The sequence below is a fragment of the Lissotriton helveticus genome, chromosome 9 (genome assembly GCF_964261635.1).
Source record: "Lissotriton helveticus chromosome 9, aLisHel1.1, whole genome shotgun sequence".
Taxonomy (NCBI): Eukaryota; Metazoa; Chordata; class Amphibia; order Caudata; family Salamandridae; genus Lissotriton; species Lissotriton helveticus.
This window is the reverse complement of record NC_136070.1, coordinates 1,136,830,027-1,136,849,648: the sequence shown is the minus strand read 5'-3', so window position 1 is coordinate 1,136,849,648 and position 19,622 is coordinate 1,136,830,027. Positions and strand designations below refer to the sequence as shown.

The 19,622-nt window shown below is 45.7% G+C and overlaps 1 protein-coding gene across 8 annotated transcripts in view; it reads left to right on the top strand.

The window, feature by feature from the left end:
• The window catches only part of SLMAP (sarcolemma associated protein), a 1,084,481-nt gene that overhangs the window by 314,443 nt on the left and 750,416 nt on the right, over window positions 1-19,622 (top strand). For all 8 annotated transcript variants that reach the window (XM_078661565.1, XM_078661566.1, XM_078661561.1 and 5 more), the window contains exon 6: window positions 13,271-13,366. In XM_078661565.1, coding sequence (XP_078517691.1) covers window positions 13,271-13,366 — 96 coding nt within the window. The remainder of the gene's footprint in view (window positions 1-13,270; window positions 13,367-19,622) is intronic.

The window sequence follows — 19,622 nt, the reverse complement described above, 5'->3', positions numbered from 1 at the left end:
AAAGGGAATACAGTATGTAAGTGGATCTTATTTAGGTAGATCACTGTGTATTTAGCCAAGACTGTTTTGACCACATTGGCAAGGGGTGTTGCAGTACTGGACATCTGCCAGACTGATATATGGGTGTCCATGCACACTTTCAGCAAGCACAACTGCGTCAACAGTTAAGACAGCAGAGAGGGCCATTTTGTCTGCAGGACATCAATGAGTTCACTCCTCAGATCCTCCAACTTTTGGGAATTGCTGTGGGGTTATCTCCTCAAAAGTTGAGCAGTCTGATGTTAAAAGCATCAAATGAACAAGTTACTTGCTTTCTGTAACGTTCTTTCTGCTGGATTCTCTGTCTAACCACAGATTCCTTACCGTTCACCTTTTACCTCAAGTGCACTCCTTTAACAGTTAAAAAGGTCACAAGTTAGATTTGGCACGCTGTGTCCTCCAGTCTGTCATGGTTGATCCTTGTCAGAGGAAGTGGGAAGGATAAATTGACATTGACATTGGCATGCAGGGGCGGCCTCTATATGTTACTTCTGGAGGTGCTACCAGGCTGCCGCAGTGTTCAGTGATGCCACCGGCTGAAGCAATTGGCCGAAGCAAATCTGGAACCAGTCTGGTGCTTGGGGATTAAAAAGGTGATGAATGAACGTTTAGATAATGTATCCTCCAGAAAGAATGTTACTGAAAGTAAGAGACTCTTTCTTTGCTCCCCTTGTCACATTGTTGGAAACCTTAATTTAAAACTTACAAAATGATTGAAAACACATGCAAGCACACATTGATACCTGGGGTTATGTTCACACTTACCAATCGAAACAAACCCAATTTACAGAAGAATATTAATATTAATACTGCAATCTGAAAGAAACACGTAGTGATAGATTCCTTACCTTAGAATTGCTTACCTTAGAATTACCCCCAGGCGTTAGAGTGGATCCGGAAAGTTTTCATCAGCAGTACCCCTGCACGTCGGTAGGCATCGTCGTGCGGCTCCGCGTGCATCGTTGGCACCGAGGTGACGTCGCTGGAGCTACTTAGACGCCCCTACACGCGATGACATCAGTTCTTATTTTTTTCTGCGTCAGCAAGTGCAGATCAGGGATGAGCAAGTACCCACAGTCACTTTTTGACTGAGTTTTTTCGAGGCCTTTTGAATCGAGCCCGTCTGCGCCCGTCCGTGCCGGTTCCGGGCCTAGGGCCAGCCCGCCTGGACCGCACACTCCATGCCCTCTTCCCCCTGAAATCCATTATGACGCTGCCTATCTGAAAACGTTCAACACTACCAATACTATCTGTACCCCTACAGACTTGCGTCTTTTAAACTATTCTCCTTACACCTGTCCGCACTGTCCCTTCCAAATCATGGATAACCCTCACGCACTAGGCTCCGCCAACTCATCTCACAACAAATCTACTAAAACCGTCAAAGCTGCTCTCTTAAATGTTAGATCCCTCCCTAAGCACAGGTATGAAATTGCCAACTGCATTGAAAGTTGGAATTTGGATATTTTACTCCTCACCGAAACCTGGGGTGACCAGGCCTCTGATCCCCGACTTTACCTCGGCCACGCCGGAGGGCTTAACCAACATTAGACTTGACAGACCTCTAAAAAAAGGTGGTGGCATAGCGATAATACACCAGGACACCTTCATCTTGCGAATGGAGCCTATAACTTCCAACACATGTGAAGCTATGAACTTTACTTTTATTACTGCCTACTCCAGCTCCTTTAGAGGTGTTCTGCTCTATCGCCCCCAGGCTCTCGCTCAGCATTTTTATCCTCTCTGAGTCATCTTCTGGAGCCCGTAGCCGGGAAAAACAATTTCACCATTATTGATGATTTTAATTTTCACCTAGATCTTAGTGGAGACCCCGATACGATCGCCCTCCTTACAAAATGAATGCAGTAGGACTAAGTCAACTTGTCTACTCCCCCACGCACTCAGCAGGACACGCACTAGACGGAATTTTTTCCAATCTCAAATCTCTCTCCATAGAGAAAATAATGCCCCTCACGTGGACGGATCACTCTGCCGTCTGTTTCAACATCTATCCTCCTAGTCCTCCCCCCACGAAATCCTTCAAGTCCAACACGTTCAAATCATGGAAAAATATCAATATCGATGATTTTAAGAACAAATTATACACGATGCAAGATATTAACACCTCTGATCCTGAAACCGCAGCCACCTCCTACACCAATTGCCTTGAAAGCATAGTTGATACTACTGTTCCCACTAAAAAATGTTCTACCAACAGATCATCTAACTCAGCCCTCTGGTTTGAGTATCTCAGGCTAGAAAAACAAAGCTGTAGATGGCAAGAACGTAAGTGGCGTAACAAATATGACCCCCATGAAAAAATCTGTTACAACGAGAAACTAAAGAAATATAAACATATGGTTATTACTCAGAAAAGTATTTTCTTCAACAACCAAATTGAATCAGCTAAGGACTTGGTTAAGCAACTCTATCAGGCTGTCTCTCACCTTACAGGTCAGGACAAATCAACCTCTAAAGAGGCGTCTCAATCTATGTGCGATGCCTTGTCAACGTACTTTCAAGAAAAAGTTTGTGACATTTACTCCAAATTTAATAAGCTTACCGACGAAACGACTATTTCCCACACCACACTGGACCCCTTTCCTACTAATCCCCACACTTTTTTCTTCGATCAAGTCTCACCAGAATTAGTTCATAAACTCATGATGACTATCAACTCTGGCTCACCCAATGATCCTTGTCCCCCCTCAATACTCAAACTGGCTCCCGCTATAATCTGTGAAACTCTTGCTAACATCTTTAACGCCATGCTTATTTCAGGCAATTACCCCTCAATATGGAAAAGAACAGTAACTAAACCTCTTCTTAAGAAAACCACCCTAGATCCATCCAAGGTCACGAGCTATAGACCAATAGTATGTCTCCCTTTTGCATCTAAGATCATAGAAAAAATCATGAATAACCAAATCTCTGAATTCATAGACATTAACAACTGTCTTGATGATACGCAGTTCGGATTCAGAAAGGGTCATGGCACGGAGACTGCGCTAATAAAAGCTTCTGATGAGATCACAAGGATCCTGGACAGAGGAGGTGCAGCAGTGCTTATAATGCTCGACCTTTCCGCAGCATTTGACACGGTTGATCATTACATCCTTATCGACCGTGTCAAAAAATCCGGAATCTCCACGAATGCCATTTCCCTTCTCTCTTCCTTTCTAGCTGACCGGGAACAATCGGTCTCTATGAGCGGTTTTTCCTCCTGCTCCTTCTCCCTGCCTTGTGGTGTCCCCCAGGGATCCTCGCTGAGTCCAACACTTTTTAACATCTACGTAGCGGACTTAGCGAGGATCATCAAAGCTCACGCCTAGCAGTTACTTCTTATGCGGACGATACGCAGCTTGTCCTGGCGATTAATAACAACGGACAGGAAGTAGCCACTAACTTCCAACGGGGAATGCACGCCATCAGCAACTGGATGAGCAAAAACTGTTTACAGCTTAATTCAGACAAAACCGAAGTCATGGTCTTCGGTAAGCTCACTCCTAGTTGGTCCCTTACCTGGTGGCCCCAAGATCTAGGACCTCCACCTATCCCTGTCCCCAAGGTCAAGAATCTGGGAGTGATTTTCGACAACAAACTCTCCTACATCCATCAAGCCAACTCTATAGTCTGTTTCTTTCGTCACGTTAAAAATGACCAAAAAATTGCAACCTTATCTCCCGCGAACACCATTAACACCTTGATTTCCACTCTTCTAATGTCCCGAGTTGATTATTGCAATGCTCTCCTGCTTAATGCTCAAGAACAGGTGTTAAATAAACTCAAGCTGGTTCAGAATGCAGCCGCCAGACTTGTCACTGGAACACCTAAGTTTAAACCTATCTCAAACACTATTCGTAAACTTCACTGGCTACCTGTGAGGCAAATAATCAAATTCAAGGCTCTTTGCATAGCCTTTAAAACCATCCATGAAAAAGGCCCACTCTTTCTAAAACACTCCCTTTGTCCTTACAGACCACTTCGCACTCTTAGATCCGCCAAAGCAAACCTTCTTGAGATAGCTAAAACACGAAAAGCGACATGGGGAGACAGATCCTTTGTAATAGCCACGGCTAAATTATGGAACACCCTCCCCATTCAACTCAAGAGCATTTCCACACTCATTTTGTTCAGGAAACAATTAAAAACGTGGTTATTTAACCAATAGACCCTGCTAATCACATACAATCTTAACCTTACTCGATTTTCTGTTTTAGCGCCAAGACACCCTTGGGTATTCGCGCGCTTAATAAATTGTATAAAATAAAATAAATCGACTCCTGGTGTCGTAGGGCTGCCTTGCTTTAAGATCTGTGGAGACTGTCAACGCATGATGTCGGTGACTGACCCACACCACGTGTGTCTCTACTGCCTGGGGCGCGACCACAACTCCAAGTCGTGCCCTGACTGCGGGACATGGCACCGAAGACTTTGCGGAAGCGGTCCCGAAAGTTGCTGGAAGTCCGGCAGTCGGCGCCGCTCAAGGTCCCGGTCCTGTGGGAGGTCGAGGGACAAGTCGCTGAGCCGTCACCATCAATCCTCTGGATCGAAGTCTTCGCACTCGGGGTCAGGTAAGTAGAAGTATTCCAAGAAGAAGTCGAAGAAGCGTTGTCGCTCTTCGACGTTCCCTCGCCAGTCGTGTGACGCGGCTGAGGGTGCAGGTGGTGCCACCCCCGCGGCTCCGGCAGAGCCTGCGACGTCGCTGCCAGCCTACCTTCCCTTTCCTTTCAGTGTCCGTCGGCAACACCTGCTCAGATGCAAGAGTTTCTTACTGCCATGCCCGACTCTTTGGGCCGCAGGACCCCCTTGGATCCGGGCTCGGATCCCGGGCGACACCGGTTGACCTTATAACACCTCACCGATGTCGACCCCTCCTCCGGCACCACCTCCGACGTCGTCCAGTGCCTACGTCGACCCCAGTTTCAGCCCTGACCCGGCGCCAGATCATTGTCGCTCGACACCGATTCCAACGCCAATGGGGCCTTTTTACCCCTATGTCCGTCCTCCTTGTTTTCAGCATGTTTCTCAGACTTCGGAGGAAGGGGAGGACTGGGAGGGGTCTGAGGACCCTCTCACACAATAGTGTGATTATGATCTGTACTGGGCAGAGGATTTGGGGGATGCCAGTGGTCTTGACACCTCACATGACCGTGGCATCCTGTCTCCTCCTACTGTGGTTACGGAGGAAGGTGCCAGTTACGCAGTGGTGTAGCGTAGGGCGGCCGAGGCCCTCCACCACATACTCCCTACAGTGGCCGTCAGGACTAACCTCCTGACAGAAGTGCTTCAGCCGGCGGCATCCTCTTCGGAGCCCTTGCTACCCTTATTGATGCACTTTCGGACTTTTTTTGGGCACTTGGTCCAGGCCCAACACAGGGGTTCCGGTGGACAGGAACATGGCATGATGCCATCGCCTGGCTCCGGGCTACCCCTTCTTTCTCGCCCAACACCCCACTCCTGAGAGCTTGGTTGTCCAAGCCTCTGCTTCCCAAAGCGCGTTCCCTTCCACACCTCCGGATAGGGAATCCAAGAAGCTGGAGCAGCTTGGCAAGAAGCTGTTTTCATCTGCCAGCTTATGGCTGCAGTTGGTGAACACCGCATGCCTCTTGGGCCGCTATTCCCCCTCTGTGTGGGATACGGTTGCGCAGGTGCTGCCCAACTGTCAGCAGTAGGCACGGACAGTCCTCTCCCAAGCTATAGCAGCTGGGAGAGATGCAGCTAAGTTCACCATTCGTTGTAAGCTTGATACCGCCGACTCGCTGGGCAGGGCGATTTCCACGATGGTAGCGCTTCGTAGCCGCGCCTGGCTGAGGGCAACTGGCTTCTTTGGCAATAAAGCAAATCATGCGTTAGAGCGCTTTAAAGAATCACAGGCTACGGCCAAGTCCTTGGGCCTGTTGGCCACTCACCCTCCTCCACCTTCTGCTTTTCGCTTCTTTCGTGGCCACCGAATGGGTGCCCCAACACATTTGTTTCAGAGCAATAGGCATGCGCAGCAACATCCTCAGCGCAGCAACAGGAACCGCAGAGGTGGTTCTGGGGGCCAGCGGGCGGGTCAGTCTACCTCCACCCCTGCAGCATCCACTTCAAAGCCTTCCTAGTCTGACCTTTCCGGCCCATCAAATGCTAATTGGTGGCAGAATCCGCCATCATCTCCCCCACTGGCGCAACATCACCTCGGACAGGTGGGTGCTGCTACTCCCTCCCCTTCGAGACTACCCCTCCAGCCATGCCACCTCAGTACAACCGCATATCGGGGGACCATCAAGCACGTTCCTGGGCCAGAAGCAGGTTGTGGTTGTTATTCCCACTCCTGTCTGGTCCCCAAGAAGGACAAGGGCCTGCGTCCTATCTTAGACCTCAGGGATGTCAACCGCTTCCTCCGGAAGGAGAAGTTCAAGATGTTGATGTTAGCTCAGGTCTGGTCTGCCCTCGACCCTGGAGACTGGTTGGTAGTGTTGGACTTGCAGGACGCATATTTCCACGTCACCGTCCTGTCGGCCCACCGGCTTTACCTGCGGTTCACTGTAGGCCACGAGCACTTTCAGTTTACCGTGCTCCCCTTCGGCCTTACCAGCACCCCTCTGGTGTTCACAAAAGTGATGGCGGTGGTCGCAGTTCATCTGCGCAGATCAGAGGTTCCAGTCTTCACCTATCTCTACGACTGGTTGTTAAGGCGGGTTCGCCCCAGGCAGTCGTTTCCCACCTCCAGACTACGGCCGACCTCCTGCATTTGCTGGGGTTCTCCATTAATGTGCCGAATTCGCACCGGATTCCCTCTCAGAAGCTCCTTTACATCGGAGCTGTTCTGGACTCAGCGCAGTTTCGGGTTTATCCTCCCGAGCAGCGAGTCCGGGATTTTCAGGCTATGATTCCGATCTTTCAGCCTCTATCCCGGGTTTCGGTCAGGATGACCCTCCGGCTACTGGGCCTGATGGCCTCCTGCATCTTGCTAGTGGATCATGCCAGATTGCATATGCGGGCTCTGCAGTGGGACCTGAAGTTCCAGTGGGCACATCCAGCTCTCGGAGGGCACTGCACTACAGTTGCAGGAGTGGCTCACGAGTCGCGATTGGCTCAATGGCAGATCCCTCTCCTTTCCCCAACCGGAACACAGTTGTGACGGACGCGTCCCTTCTGGGATGGGCCGGAGATCAGAGGCCTCCATATCACCCTTCTGGAGCTTCAGGCGATCCCACTTGCACTGAAGGCATTCCTTCCCTGTGTCAAGCGGAGAGTAGTGCAGGTGTTCACAGACAACACCACTGCCATGTGGTACTGCAACAAACAGGGCAGGGTGGGGTCGTGGACCCTATGTCAGGAGGCTCTGCACCTCTGGACATGGCTGGAACATCAGAGCATTTCCCTGGTGGTTCAACACCTGGCAGGTTCTCTGAACGCCAGGGCGGACGAGCTCAGCCGTCGGTGCATGATGGATCCCGAATGGCTTCTGAACTCGGACGTGGCGCAAGCTCTCTTTCAGCAGTGTGGAGAGCCTTGGTTACATTTATTTGCCACCAAAGAGAACGGGACATGTCATCAGTTCTGCGCATTGGAATTTCCCAAGGCGGCACTCGCTAGGTGACTCTTTTCGTCACGAGTGGAGTTGCGATGTACTATACGCCTTTACCACTTCTACCCAGAGTGCCGAAGAAGATCAAGCACGACCGGGCTTGTGGCTCCGGACTGGGCACGAAGAGTATGGTATCCCCAGCTGCTCAGCATGGCTATCGATCCACTGATCCGACTGCCTCTTCGGGAGGACCTTCTGTCACAGCAACAGGGGACGGTTCTCCACCCGAACCTGTCCAGCCTCCACCTTCTTGCGTGGAGATTGAGCAGCGGCGGTTGACGTCTTTTGACCTGCCTCACGAAGTTTGTGATGTAATCTTGGCAGCCAGGCGTCCCTCCACTAAGACGGTATACGCCTGCAGGTGGAATACATTTGTGGTATGGTGCACAGCAAAGGCTGTGGATCCCCTTTCTGCCCCTCTTTCAGAGGTCCTTCTTTTCCTCCTTTCTTTGGCCCAGCAGGGCACTGCTCTGGGCACTATCAAGGGCTATCTCTTGGCCATTTCAGCCTTTTTATGGCTTCTGGATCAGCCTTTCCTTTTCAAGTCCCCTATCGTTAATAGATTCTTAAAAGGCATTACTCATCCTTTCCCTCCTGTTCCTTTCATATTGCCTCAGTGAGACTTAAACCTGGTTCTGACATAACTGATGTGTGCTCCCTTTGAGCCTCTTCACAACTGTCCTCTTCGTCTTCTTAACTTAAAGACAGCTTTCCGGGTGGCTATCACCTATGCCAGAAGAGTGAGTGAGCTCAAGGCTCTTTCTCCTAAACTTCCTTTTCTCTCTGTCCATCTGGACAAAGTGGTTCTCAGGACTAGTCCATCTTTTCTGCCAAAGGTCATCACTGCCTTTCACATCGGGCAGACCATCACTTTGCCCACCTTCTTTCCAACCTCCACATTCCTCAAAAGAGGAAGAGAGGCTCCACCGCCTGGACCCAAAACGTGGGCTCTCATTCTACCTGAACCGCACACAACAGTTCCAGGTGGATGACCAGCTCTTTGTGGGCTACCTGGGTGCCAAGAAGGGTTGAGCCGTGCACAAGCGGACCATCTCTCTCTGGGTCATCTGTGCATAAAGGCTTGTTATTTTTTGGCTAAAAAGGAGCCTCCGGTGGGACTGTGTGCCCATTCTACCAGGGCAGCAGCTGCCACTACTGCTTTGGGATGGGGGAGTTCCCTTGCTTGACATCTGTCAGGCAGCTACGTGGGCCTCTTTGCACACGTTTACCAAGCATAACTGCCTGGACAGCCAAGTCCGGAGAGACTGCTTCTTTGATCGTTCTGTTCTCCAGGACTTTTTGTGGTGATCTTGGTTCACAGACCCACCACCGGGGTTGGTATTGCTGGGGTATCTATTCTAAGCTAAGGAATCTATCACTACGTGTTTCTTTCAGATGCACAAGTTACTTACCTTCGGTAACGATATATCTGTAAGAAACATTAGTAGTGATAGATTCCTTACCACCCCACCCTTCCTCCCCTTTCTGCGAACTGATTTCTAGGGTTAAGGTTATCCCTTTCAGGGCCCTAGTGTCAAGGCACCAGTGGTAAGTTGCTTGCATGGCTCTGCGTTCCTGGTGCGTAAAGTTGCGTACAGAACTAATGTCCGCGCACATGGGATCTTCTAAGTAGCTCCAGCGATGTCATCTCGGCGACAACAACGCCAACGATGCACGCAGATCCGCACGATGACACCTACCGATGTGCAGGTGTACTGTTGATGAAAATGTTCCGGATCCAGTCTGACGCCTGGGGGTAATTCTAAGGTAAGGAATCTATCACCACTAATGTTTCTTACAGATATATTGTTACCGAAGGTAAGTAACTTGTGCGACAATCCCAAAATAGTAAAAATCTAGATACCTTTTTGGTAATGTTTATCTATAGCTTTTTTATTATGCTGCTTATAAACGGGCAGCATCCAAACACTAAAATAATTTTTTTTTTTTTATAAAGCAAACTTTTTATTGGCTTCTCATTTTTAACTAAGACTTCCCATAGGAATCTGAGCCTAATGATTTTTCTTTTATTGTGTAAAACCTTTTTTTGTTTACATTTTACAGCACAAAATAAGCACATTGCCTCTAACATTGGAGCATTTAGCATTTTAAATGAAAATAAAAGTAAAAACCGTCATGTTCCATCTCTGCACATGCTAAGTTCCGCATTCTACGATTTCCTCTCTATTCAATAGCACGCATAAATATCTTGTATTAAGAGACAAACTAGGGGGTATTGGAAGATGCGCACAGAGTAATCTCCTGAAGGTCAAGATTGGCTTTTGAGGCATAACTAGTGGGAATTTTGGACATGAATAAGTTGAGTATTATTGGTGTTCTTGCTTACTGCATTTTAAGAGCCAGTTCAATTCAGAAACATGCTTCACAACAGCACATTACGCAGGTCCACTGACTTTATTCAAAAGTTCGAAGAAATCAACATGTTCAGCACAAATTTCAATCTCTCAATATAAGTCTTGACTTGTGCCCGTTCCGTCCAGAAAAACTAAAAACATGGTTGGATGAAGTTTAACAACCTTGTTATTAAACATCCTATTGTATTAAACTAAACCACACCTTCCTCGCCCTCTTGATTATTAGGTTATCCACTTCAGTCTTCATGGCACAGCCATCTTCTCTTGACAGGTGTTATTGGTGATGCAGAAGTAAACTTATAAATCCTCTCATGGAAATAAGAAAGGGTGGTATTCTGCCTTTGATTATTTCCACACAAGTTCAGCTCTCTTGCCGTAATATCCTGTTACCCTGTTGAGGCTGTAATTACATGTCAGATATTGAGAGCTAGCCATTTGACCTCCACACCATAAATGTTAATCTTAAAGTAGCACAGCTCACTGGCTGCCTTGCTCACAAATGGAGGCTTCATGGCTTTACAAAGTGTCTCATCTCCATTACACGTACATTTTTACGTGTATATTTTAACTCAGCTTGTACTTTATGCAGCACTTGCACTAGTACACTTTTGCATTGATCACAGTGCCCTTGAAACAGCAACAGCCACTGCCTTTTCTTCTACTTTACACCTACTTGGCTGTTGCAGTCAGCAACCTTTTTTGACAAAATAGGATACCCTGAGAGTCAGCCAATTATGCCATTTCCTAATATTTCAGGAATCCAGGGCAACTTTCCTTGATTTATTTATTTATTTTTTACTTTACTCTTATCCTCCACACACAAACCCCTAGAACGTTTTAATACCCTATATGCTTAGATAGCTGCATCAAGACATTGATTAGACACTGGAGTTTAGTTAGCACAACAAAGTTTAAAGCATTCGCCCTGGTTGAAAATGTCAAGTTCAGTAGTGACCTTTTTTTAAATGTCCAACTCATCATAGCAGCCTGCATCAATTGTGAAATATCCCTGTGCAGATTAAAACCCACAATACCTCAAACTATCCTTTTATGGTTTACCTGTTCACCTCTTCTTAATGTCAATTAAAGTTATAGAGAGAATTTCAGGTTACTTTAGTTCTTTTTTTGGTCTAATAAAGTTCCATATCCATGTAGCAAAATTAATGAAGATTGCCCGAGATCTGAAACTAACACTAGTGAATCTGTATAGAACAAAATTGTCGCCATTGCATAGAATTCCCTCATATTTTGTCTTCCTACCCCTTAACCACCAGCACCCCCTTTGTGTTCCTGAATAAGATTTCTAATATATCTTTAATAAATGAACTAAAGTTGAATAAGTCCTTCATCTAGTTGAAATATTTCTCTGTATCAGTATTGATAGTAGTTACTTGCAAGTAAATGTTTTATTCTTGGGTCCATCATATCGAAGACCTCGCTTGTATTATCACTTCCTTGATGACCTTTGATCCACCCTGTCTAGAAGTGATGCGTCTACTTTACCATAAGTGGTTGCAATTTGACCGCAAAGTGTGTCAAACTATTGAGTAGAATACTCTCAGTTGAGGTAATCATTTAATCCAGCATGTACTCCATATCTTGATTTTTGGGATACCCAGTATACCAGGATTACTGACCTTAGTTTTTGTGCAATTATGAACACTTTCTAAGCACTTGGCAAATGCAGTTTGCTTGATCTCTCCCTTACGGGTTATCATCCACCTGTAAATCAAGGAAAATTAAAGTTAATGAAAATTGATGATGAGTGAAATACATCAAAAGTAGCAGTTCGGATGAATGATTCTGGCAACAATGTTATAAAATTACATTCCTGTGACCTAATTGGCGCCCCCACGATGGCACAAGACATTAGTGCAGAAGAACCTTTTGTTAATGTAGATGGATCAGAATGGGTGTAGCTACGCGATGGAAGAAGTAGGCCAATTAAGCATTTATTTATAAGCACTTATTAGTATGTGTGACAAATTAGATTTCATATGACAAGATATCATAGACTGTTATTTCAGCAAATGGGGTGTTAAGAGTTTATGGCATCACATAACTTGTGGATTTGTAAAGCAAACATTCATCCAAGGGTATCTTGGTGCTGAATAACTAATGTTTATTGTTACCCAACTCAATGGTACTCTTATCAAAATCAGAAGGATGAAACACTGAGTGAACCCGGCAGGATTTGAACCTGTGACCATGAGGTTGAACATAACCCCTTACAGTGGACACAGTCCACTAAGCCACCAGACCTGGATTAGCATAGGGCTAAATGTAGATGTCTTCAGGCTGGGGACGATGGGTAAAACAGAAATAGTTAACTTTTTGATAGTTAGAGCGTACCTGGAGAAATTGTCAGTGGCAAGCACTTGAACAGTATCTTCAGCAGATTGTGGATAAGAAAGAAATGTAAAATGCAGCGGTCAGGAATCTGTTATGGAGGTAAGAAGAGAAGCAGCAGAGCTCTTTACTATCAATGATTATAAAATGGAGATTTTGAAGAAGAAGATGCCAGAATCTACATGATCGCGGTGCGAGAGAGAGTGTCATTAGCATGTGGCTGTAGATGAATCGTTCTAGTTGTTCAGGTGTGTGGATAAGACAGTTCATTGAGGGTAGTAATGGTCAGAAAGGGTTCTTTCTACAAGATCTCTGTGACATAGGGTACACAAAACTGTCTTGGATGGAAAAAGTAGATGTATTAAATACTCGTGTGTTCTCTACAACAGTGATTGGGTACAAATCAGGTTGAAGCATCACACCAAGTGCTTGAGAATAAATGCACTATAAAAGGATAAGGCATATGATGGAGATATTTTAGTTGCCATCTGATATCTACAAATTGTAGGAACAAAATAAACCAGAAGAGACCAAGTGCACAGTTGATGGTGCATTAAAGCAAATGTGGCCCCACGGTGCACCACCAATCTATCATCAGTTTACAGGAGACTGGTGCCCAGTTCTGATCTGTAAGAATTTTTAATTTCTACCTCGTTTTTATGATTAATGGAAAATGAAGTCTGAACTCCAAAGAAGAAAGGATGCCCCAAAGTCACAGGCATGCCCAGTAAAGAGGGTCAGAGCATCTACTGAGAAGAGTAAAACGTAGGCTTAAGGTACCATAACAAGGTTTTGTTTGGTGGAGAAATTACAATTGGATGATTGTGGAATTACCAAAAAAAGGAGTTGATAGACTGCAGATAAACTATCTGGTTTGAGAGTTTTCAATCTGTATCACAAGTGATTGATATTATTATCTATTTTCTTGTAGGAGGCCTTACATCGAGAACAAATGTTGGAACAGAAGTTGGCCACCCTTCAGCGACTACTAGCCAACACACAAGATGCTTCAGATTCTAGTTGGCAGGTACCTAGAGAACTCTCTCTGGTTTTGTGGGGACGTATTAAAGGAATGGATGGTTGGTTTGAAGCAACTTCCACTAACCTGCCCTATGAACTTGGGCAACTTTTTTTTTTCTATATCTAAATGTATCTGCTTGCGTCGAAAAACTGAAAAGATTGAAAACTTGAACTTCATGATTTTTATAACGTGGTATTATAAGTTTTTCATTAAATGCATAGCATATTGGTTTTATACTGATTGTGCTGCAAATGATAACATTCTTTATCAGCAATGCACAACATGCCACAAGTTATTATAGATATGGGAAACACCGCCTGTCCTCCATCATGCGGAACAGGACTCCTCCAAGACATGCTTACCCTGTTTCTTAGCTGATTATGACAAAAACTTGATTCTCACTCTAAAGACATTTCTCCTGTAAAAAGTGACATCACAATCCAGTCCACGTTAACACACACTCCCACTCCAAGAAAAGAGAAATGGTCTCCCCACAAAAGATCTCCAGGAGACAGTTGGCAAACCTGCCGGACCTCCATTCCCATGAGCCTCCCGTCCCACAGACCCTACCGAGTTCTCCACCCCCTTTCCTCAATTGAACTAGAATCACTCAGCGAATCATACATCACAAAAACTCTGCAAGTGGACTCCAAGCCTCCATCAGAATCCCAGTTATAATGGGCACAAATAGAAACCCTAACATATCTCGCAGACCACCTGCTCAATATACCACTATTCAGACACTACACTCTACAATGAATAGTCGTAGCTACCTAACCGGCATGCTCCTCAGCTGCCGATCAGCAGTTAAAAATGCCAGAGAAATAGCTGAAACCATACTAGCTGTCGGAATCAACATTGCATTCTTAACGGAAACGTGGCTTAACAAACACTCATCCCCTATACTGGACTTAAGCACACAACCTGGCTTTTCTATCATTAGACAGGATAGACCAGGACAAATAGGCGGCGGACTAGCGATCATACACAAATAAGTAACCTAGCTCTACATATTAGAGACCACAAACTACTTGATCTTCGAATACCTCAGAGTCGAACTCATGGCAGAAGGCACCACTCCTGTCAAACTACACACCATCTATCACCCCCTGGGAATCGCATACTCTTCACTGAAGACCTAATGACATGATCCTCCCTAACTGACACCAATAACATGTTCCTAAGTTACTTCAACCTGCATGGAATGATACACAAGACGCCACAGTCTTTAACCTAACAAACGTTCTTGAAATCAACAACCTCAAGTAACTCTGGCACGAACAGACACACAACAAAGGCTCTACTCTTAATGCTATAACCACCTGAAGTTAGCTTGTCTCCATTAGCTACATCAAGCCCATTGACCGGTATGATCACAGTTGAAAACCGTTCAAGCTCAAGGCTCACACTAGATCCGACAGGGCACCATCCTACAAACCCACGAACTGGGCAAGGAACATCAAACAAGTCCCACTAATGTATCTGGAATCCAGGATCAGCGCCCAGTTACATTCTCAATTTTTCCTTCACACCGTACATGACCTCACCATCCACGATTGCTCAGCAATAGCAGAAGTTCTTGACCAAGTGGCCCCACTCAAACTAAAGAGGCCTAAAAATATCCAATCTAGATCCTGGTTCCACTTAGACCACAACAAAGAGAGGAGACAACCGAAACTGACCGAAAGACTATGGAGACAGAACCAGGGGCGTAAGAAAGGCCTCCACATCCCCAGCGGTGCCGGGGGACCTGGCTTACCCATACTGGAGGGGGGCCCCCTCAACCCCTACTGTTTTGAGTGTGAGGGAGCCCCTTCAGCTTACCTTGCAGGGGGCCCACTCGCGTTTTGTTACGCCACTACACAGAACCCCTCACCTCTCACTGCTCAGATCAGAACGTCTCTTCTACAAGAAATACATCTTTACGGAAAAAGCCACCTTCTTTTGCAATGAGCTTGAACATGAAAAAAACAGACCTAGGGAGCTCTGCAACATAATAAAACAAACTACCAATACCCCCCAACGCGAAACAATAGCCACCAATGAACACTGTCAAAAAATAGCTTCACTGACAAAGTTTCACAATTTGGGCGATCTCTTATCCACAACACAAATCTGACATCCCAGTCCACCTGCCCCTGTGTCAAACAAGTGTCCACGGAAACACCTTCACCCTCCAAGATTCAGCTAATGACCAGAGTAGCCCAAGAAAAACTAAAGTCTAAGAAAAAGAAAATAATGCCAAGTGGACAGAGTTCAAACCAATGACAGAAGAAGTCTTCTCAATAATCGCAAAAGGGAAGCCCACAACCCACACTACTCATCTCCCCTCCACCTGATGACAGAACCCCATCATCTCCCCATTTTGGACAAAAATAATTAACGTCTCTCTCCTGTGTCCTGCTACAACCCAACCAATACATTGATGAATTCAATCTCCCCTACACATTACAGTCAGGATTCAGGAAAGGTCGTAGCACAGAAACTGCTATGCTCAACTTAGCAGATAACATTCACATATCATTAGATGAAGGCGACGCCTACCTCCTAATCCTACTTGACTTATTGGTGGCATTTGATACAGTAAACCATCCAACGCTACTTGAGACTAACAAGGACCAAACTGGTATCAGTTTCACAGTCCTGAGATGGTTCACGCCCTATCTGCAACACAGTTCTGAACAAAAAAAATCAAGCTTTCTCTCTAAGCCTACACCAGTTCCAAAAGGTGTACCTTAATGTTCTGTCCTCTCTCCAGCTTTTTTAAATCTCTTCATGGAACCCCTCACAGTTATTCTGACCCAAGCTGGAATCAAATGTCACCTATATGCCGAAAACACATGTATACTACAAAATAACTTCACTCGGAGACAACTGGCATCCGAATGCCACAGTAAATAAAATACAAACCTGGTTAACCCCTTCGACGCTGATGACGAGCTGGGCTCGTCATGAGGTAGCCTCCTTGCACGCTCATGACGAGCCCAGCTCGTCACGTAACATGCGATTTAAAAAAAACCAGCGTACGGGCGGAATTCCGCCCGCACGCATGCGGTTAAACACCAATGTAATGTTAGTAAGGGATGCAGTTTCCTGGAAGTTCATGAGGAGACCTTACTGCACATTTAGGTGAAGGAGATGGATGGAGGGTAGGATAAGAATGTGCTTGGCAAAAAAACACAACCTCTGGACATTGTCCAACATTCAGCATGAAGCCCATATTTTGTTGCAGCGCCTTTGAGACTAAGACATTAGAAATTGAATTCTGAGTCACTCATGAGCTTCTTACCAACCATGAACCAGGTTGAAATAGCTGCTCAGCTTCCGAAAGGCAAAATGGACAGTGTGATGAAGAATCTAATCTTGTTTCCTTTGTAAAAGGCAGACAACTAGAAGCTTAATGCTCAGAGACCCAAGGTTCAAAGAATCAAGTATGTAAGAGAAACGGTGGGCACTTGAGTAAAAAAATAGATGAATTTGCTACATGTTGCCATCATACGAGTACATATGACCCCCCTCGTGCCAGTAGGAAGTTTAACAAAGCTCTCTTTCAGGGATAGGTATAGTGTAGCTACTTTCCTCACAGATGGATGAGCAACCCAGTGTTTGAGTTGTTTGTATCTAAATCTTTCAGATTTGTTTTGGTTAAATACACGTCTGCAGTCATTAAATGATGTAATGGTCTATTTATAATACAAGTTGGTCTCTTATCAAGCAGTCTCCTCTGTGCCAGGTTTCAAAGGTTCCTGGAGTGAGTGCAGGTGTGAAGGCAGAGCTAAGTGTATTAGGGTATAGGGCGAAAGGGTATGTAGTCAAGTTAAATTTCTTGTTTACTTCGTCCCATATCGTGAGAGCATGTTCCCTGTTGGGTGTCTAAGTATGTTTGACAGTCTAGCACCATTTACCTTCCATATCAACCGTTCTAATTTTGAGATAGTATTATGATATAGAAGTGCATCTGTCAGCCATTGGCTTGCACGTTATAAAGGCTCCTCTGGTTTTCGGCACCAGATGGAGTACTCATTTTTTTCTCCATCAGGCTTCTCGATAAGAGCTTTCCGAGCAACCTAATTGTTTTTTTGTTTACTGTAATGATGATCGACGAGCAGGACACACTGACGTAATTACAGCAAACTGAAAGTAAAATGAGCAGATGGGCTAGTTTTACTTTAAATGAATGAGTGCTCCGGGACATATTTCATCCCCGAGCACTGATTCTCCAGGGAAAAGTAGCGCTGGAAAGGGGAGAGTATCTCCCCTTTCCAATGGTTCCTCTGCCCAGTAGATCCCTGCGATCCCTGCTTTGGGATCGCGACAGGAGAGCGATCCCCAAGCAGGGATACACCACCTGACAACCGGGGTTGGGAGAGGGGTGCGGCCCCTTTGGCAGAAGCTGGTTCTTTCCTCGGGCAACTGAATTAGTTTGGTCTTTCTTCATAGGGTGCAGATAGGGGCAATTATCCCCCCCCCCCCCCCGCCTCAACGCCCGTGGGGTAGAAAACACCCACTAGATACCAAGAATTTAAAAAAAAAGTCACCCTTAAATTTCTATTTTAAAAAATCCCTGGTGTCAAGTGGGCTTTCACTTAATCCCAGGGATTTTTTTGTCTTTATTTAAAAATAGGCAAGACTTTCTGCCCAGTAGATACCAAGGATTTTTTTTATTTATTATAGGGTTGGGACTGCCCCAATCTATATTCCCCTCTGGGCAGGAAACTCTACTAGACCCCAGGGATTTCAAATGGTGCCACAACAAACAAAGGATTGGGACAGCTTACCCTGGCATCTAGCTGTGCCATTTCTCCTTGGGGTCAATAGTGTTTTCTGGCCTCTGGGGGCAGATAGGAGATTTGTTCTAATTGGGGAGATTGCCCCAGGGTTTAGAAAATCCACCTGACACCATGGAGTTAGCTTTTGGGGTAAAAGAAAATGGTGCAGGTGTTGCACTCTGCCATTGGCCACACAGCAACCCAAAAGGGCACAAACTGGAATCTCCCCATCCTCCATAACCCCCAGGGGCAGACATGATTTTGACTCCCGATTTGCCACTGGGTTGGGGCAGATAGCCCATTAAATGACACAAATGTATATATTTTTAAATAAAATATTGGGGTAAGCCTTGCCCATCCTTACACCAGGTCCCACACTCATCTCTAAAACTTCAACAGACTGCAGACTGAAACTTCCCATCCCAATGGTAAGCGAGAGGACATTTGATTCTTTTGGGTGTTGTTTTTACTTATGTGCCAGGAGAGTGTTTCTTGCTCCCAATATCGTCCCACTTACAATACTGGACGGCTGCACTTTTTGGGTTGGCTGCCACCTGGAAAAGCCTACCAGAGCCAGACAACTGTGAAAACCGAACATCCGAGAGAGTCCAGGTTGGTGTGCTTCTCATGCACCTCAAACCTTTACTTAAAAACCCACTTTCCTCACGTTTCTCTGAGGAAAACCTCAAGTGTCTGCGGTGTGCCTTAAATTTCCTACCACACAGCATTCCCCCTAGACTCCTGAAAAAAATGGTACGTCACTTGTGTGGGTGGGCCAAGAGACCAAGACACACGTGGAGCGATCGGCATTCGGGGTAGCTTGTGGATTTGATGCTCATGCGCCACCATGGAAATCTACCAACCACAGGCATTTTTGGGAACTAGAAAACCAGTGGATTCCAGCGTGGTGTCCCCCTAGCTTTCCATACCCACAATGCCCTGCAAACCTCAAACTTTGCCTAAAATCACATATTTTCCTTGCATTTCTGTCATGGAAACTTGAGAAACTGGTTAAAAAAAACCTGAAGATCTATGGAAGTCACCCCCACCTTGGATTCCCCTAGGTGTTCTAGTTTTAAAAAATGTCCACGTTTGCTAGGTTATCCTAGGTTCTGGCTGAGCTAGGGTTCAAAATCTACAGCTACCCACATTGGGGAAAAAAGGTTGTTGTCCGGTGGAAAAATGTGATGCGGCCCTGTTGTGTTTTGGGCCATTTCCTGTCTCAAACACTAGGCCTACGCAAACAAGTGAGGTACTGTTCTTATTGGAAGACATGTGGGTACATAGAATAGTAGAACATTTGTGATTTACCAATTGGATTTCACTGCAATTGTGGCTTAATGTAAGACAGTGTGTATGAAGACGTTTTGAAAAATGCCCTCTAAATCACATGCTTAGTACAGGACCCCACAAATTCAGAGATGTACAAATAACAACAATTCCTTCCTTTCTTGTGCCCCTTTCAGGAATGCATAGGATTCATTGATACCCAT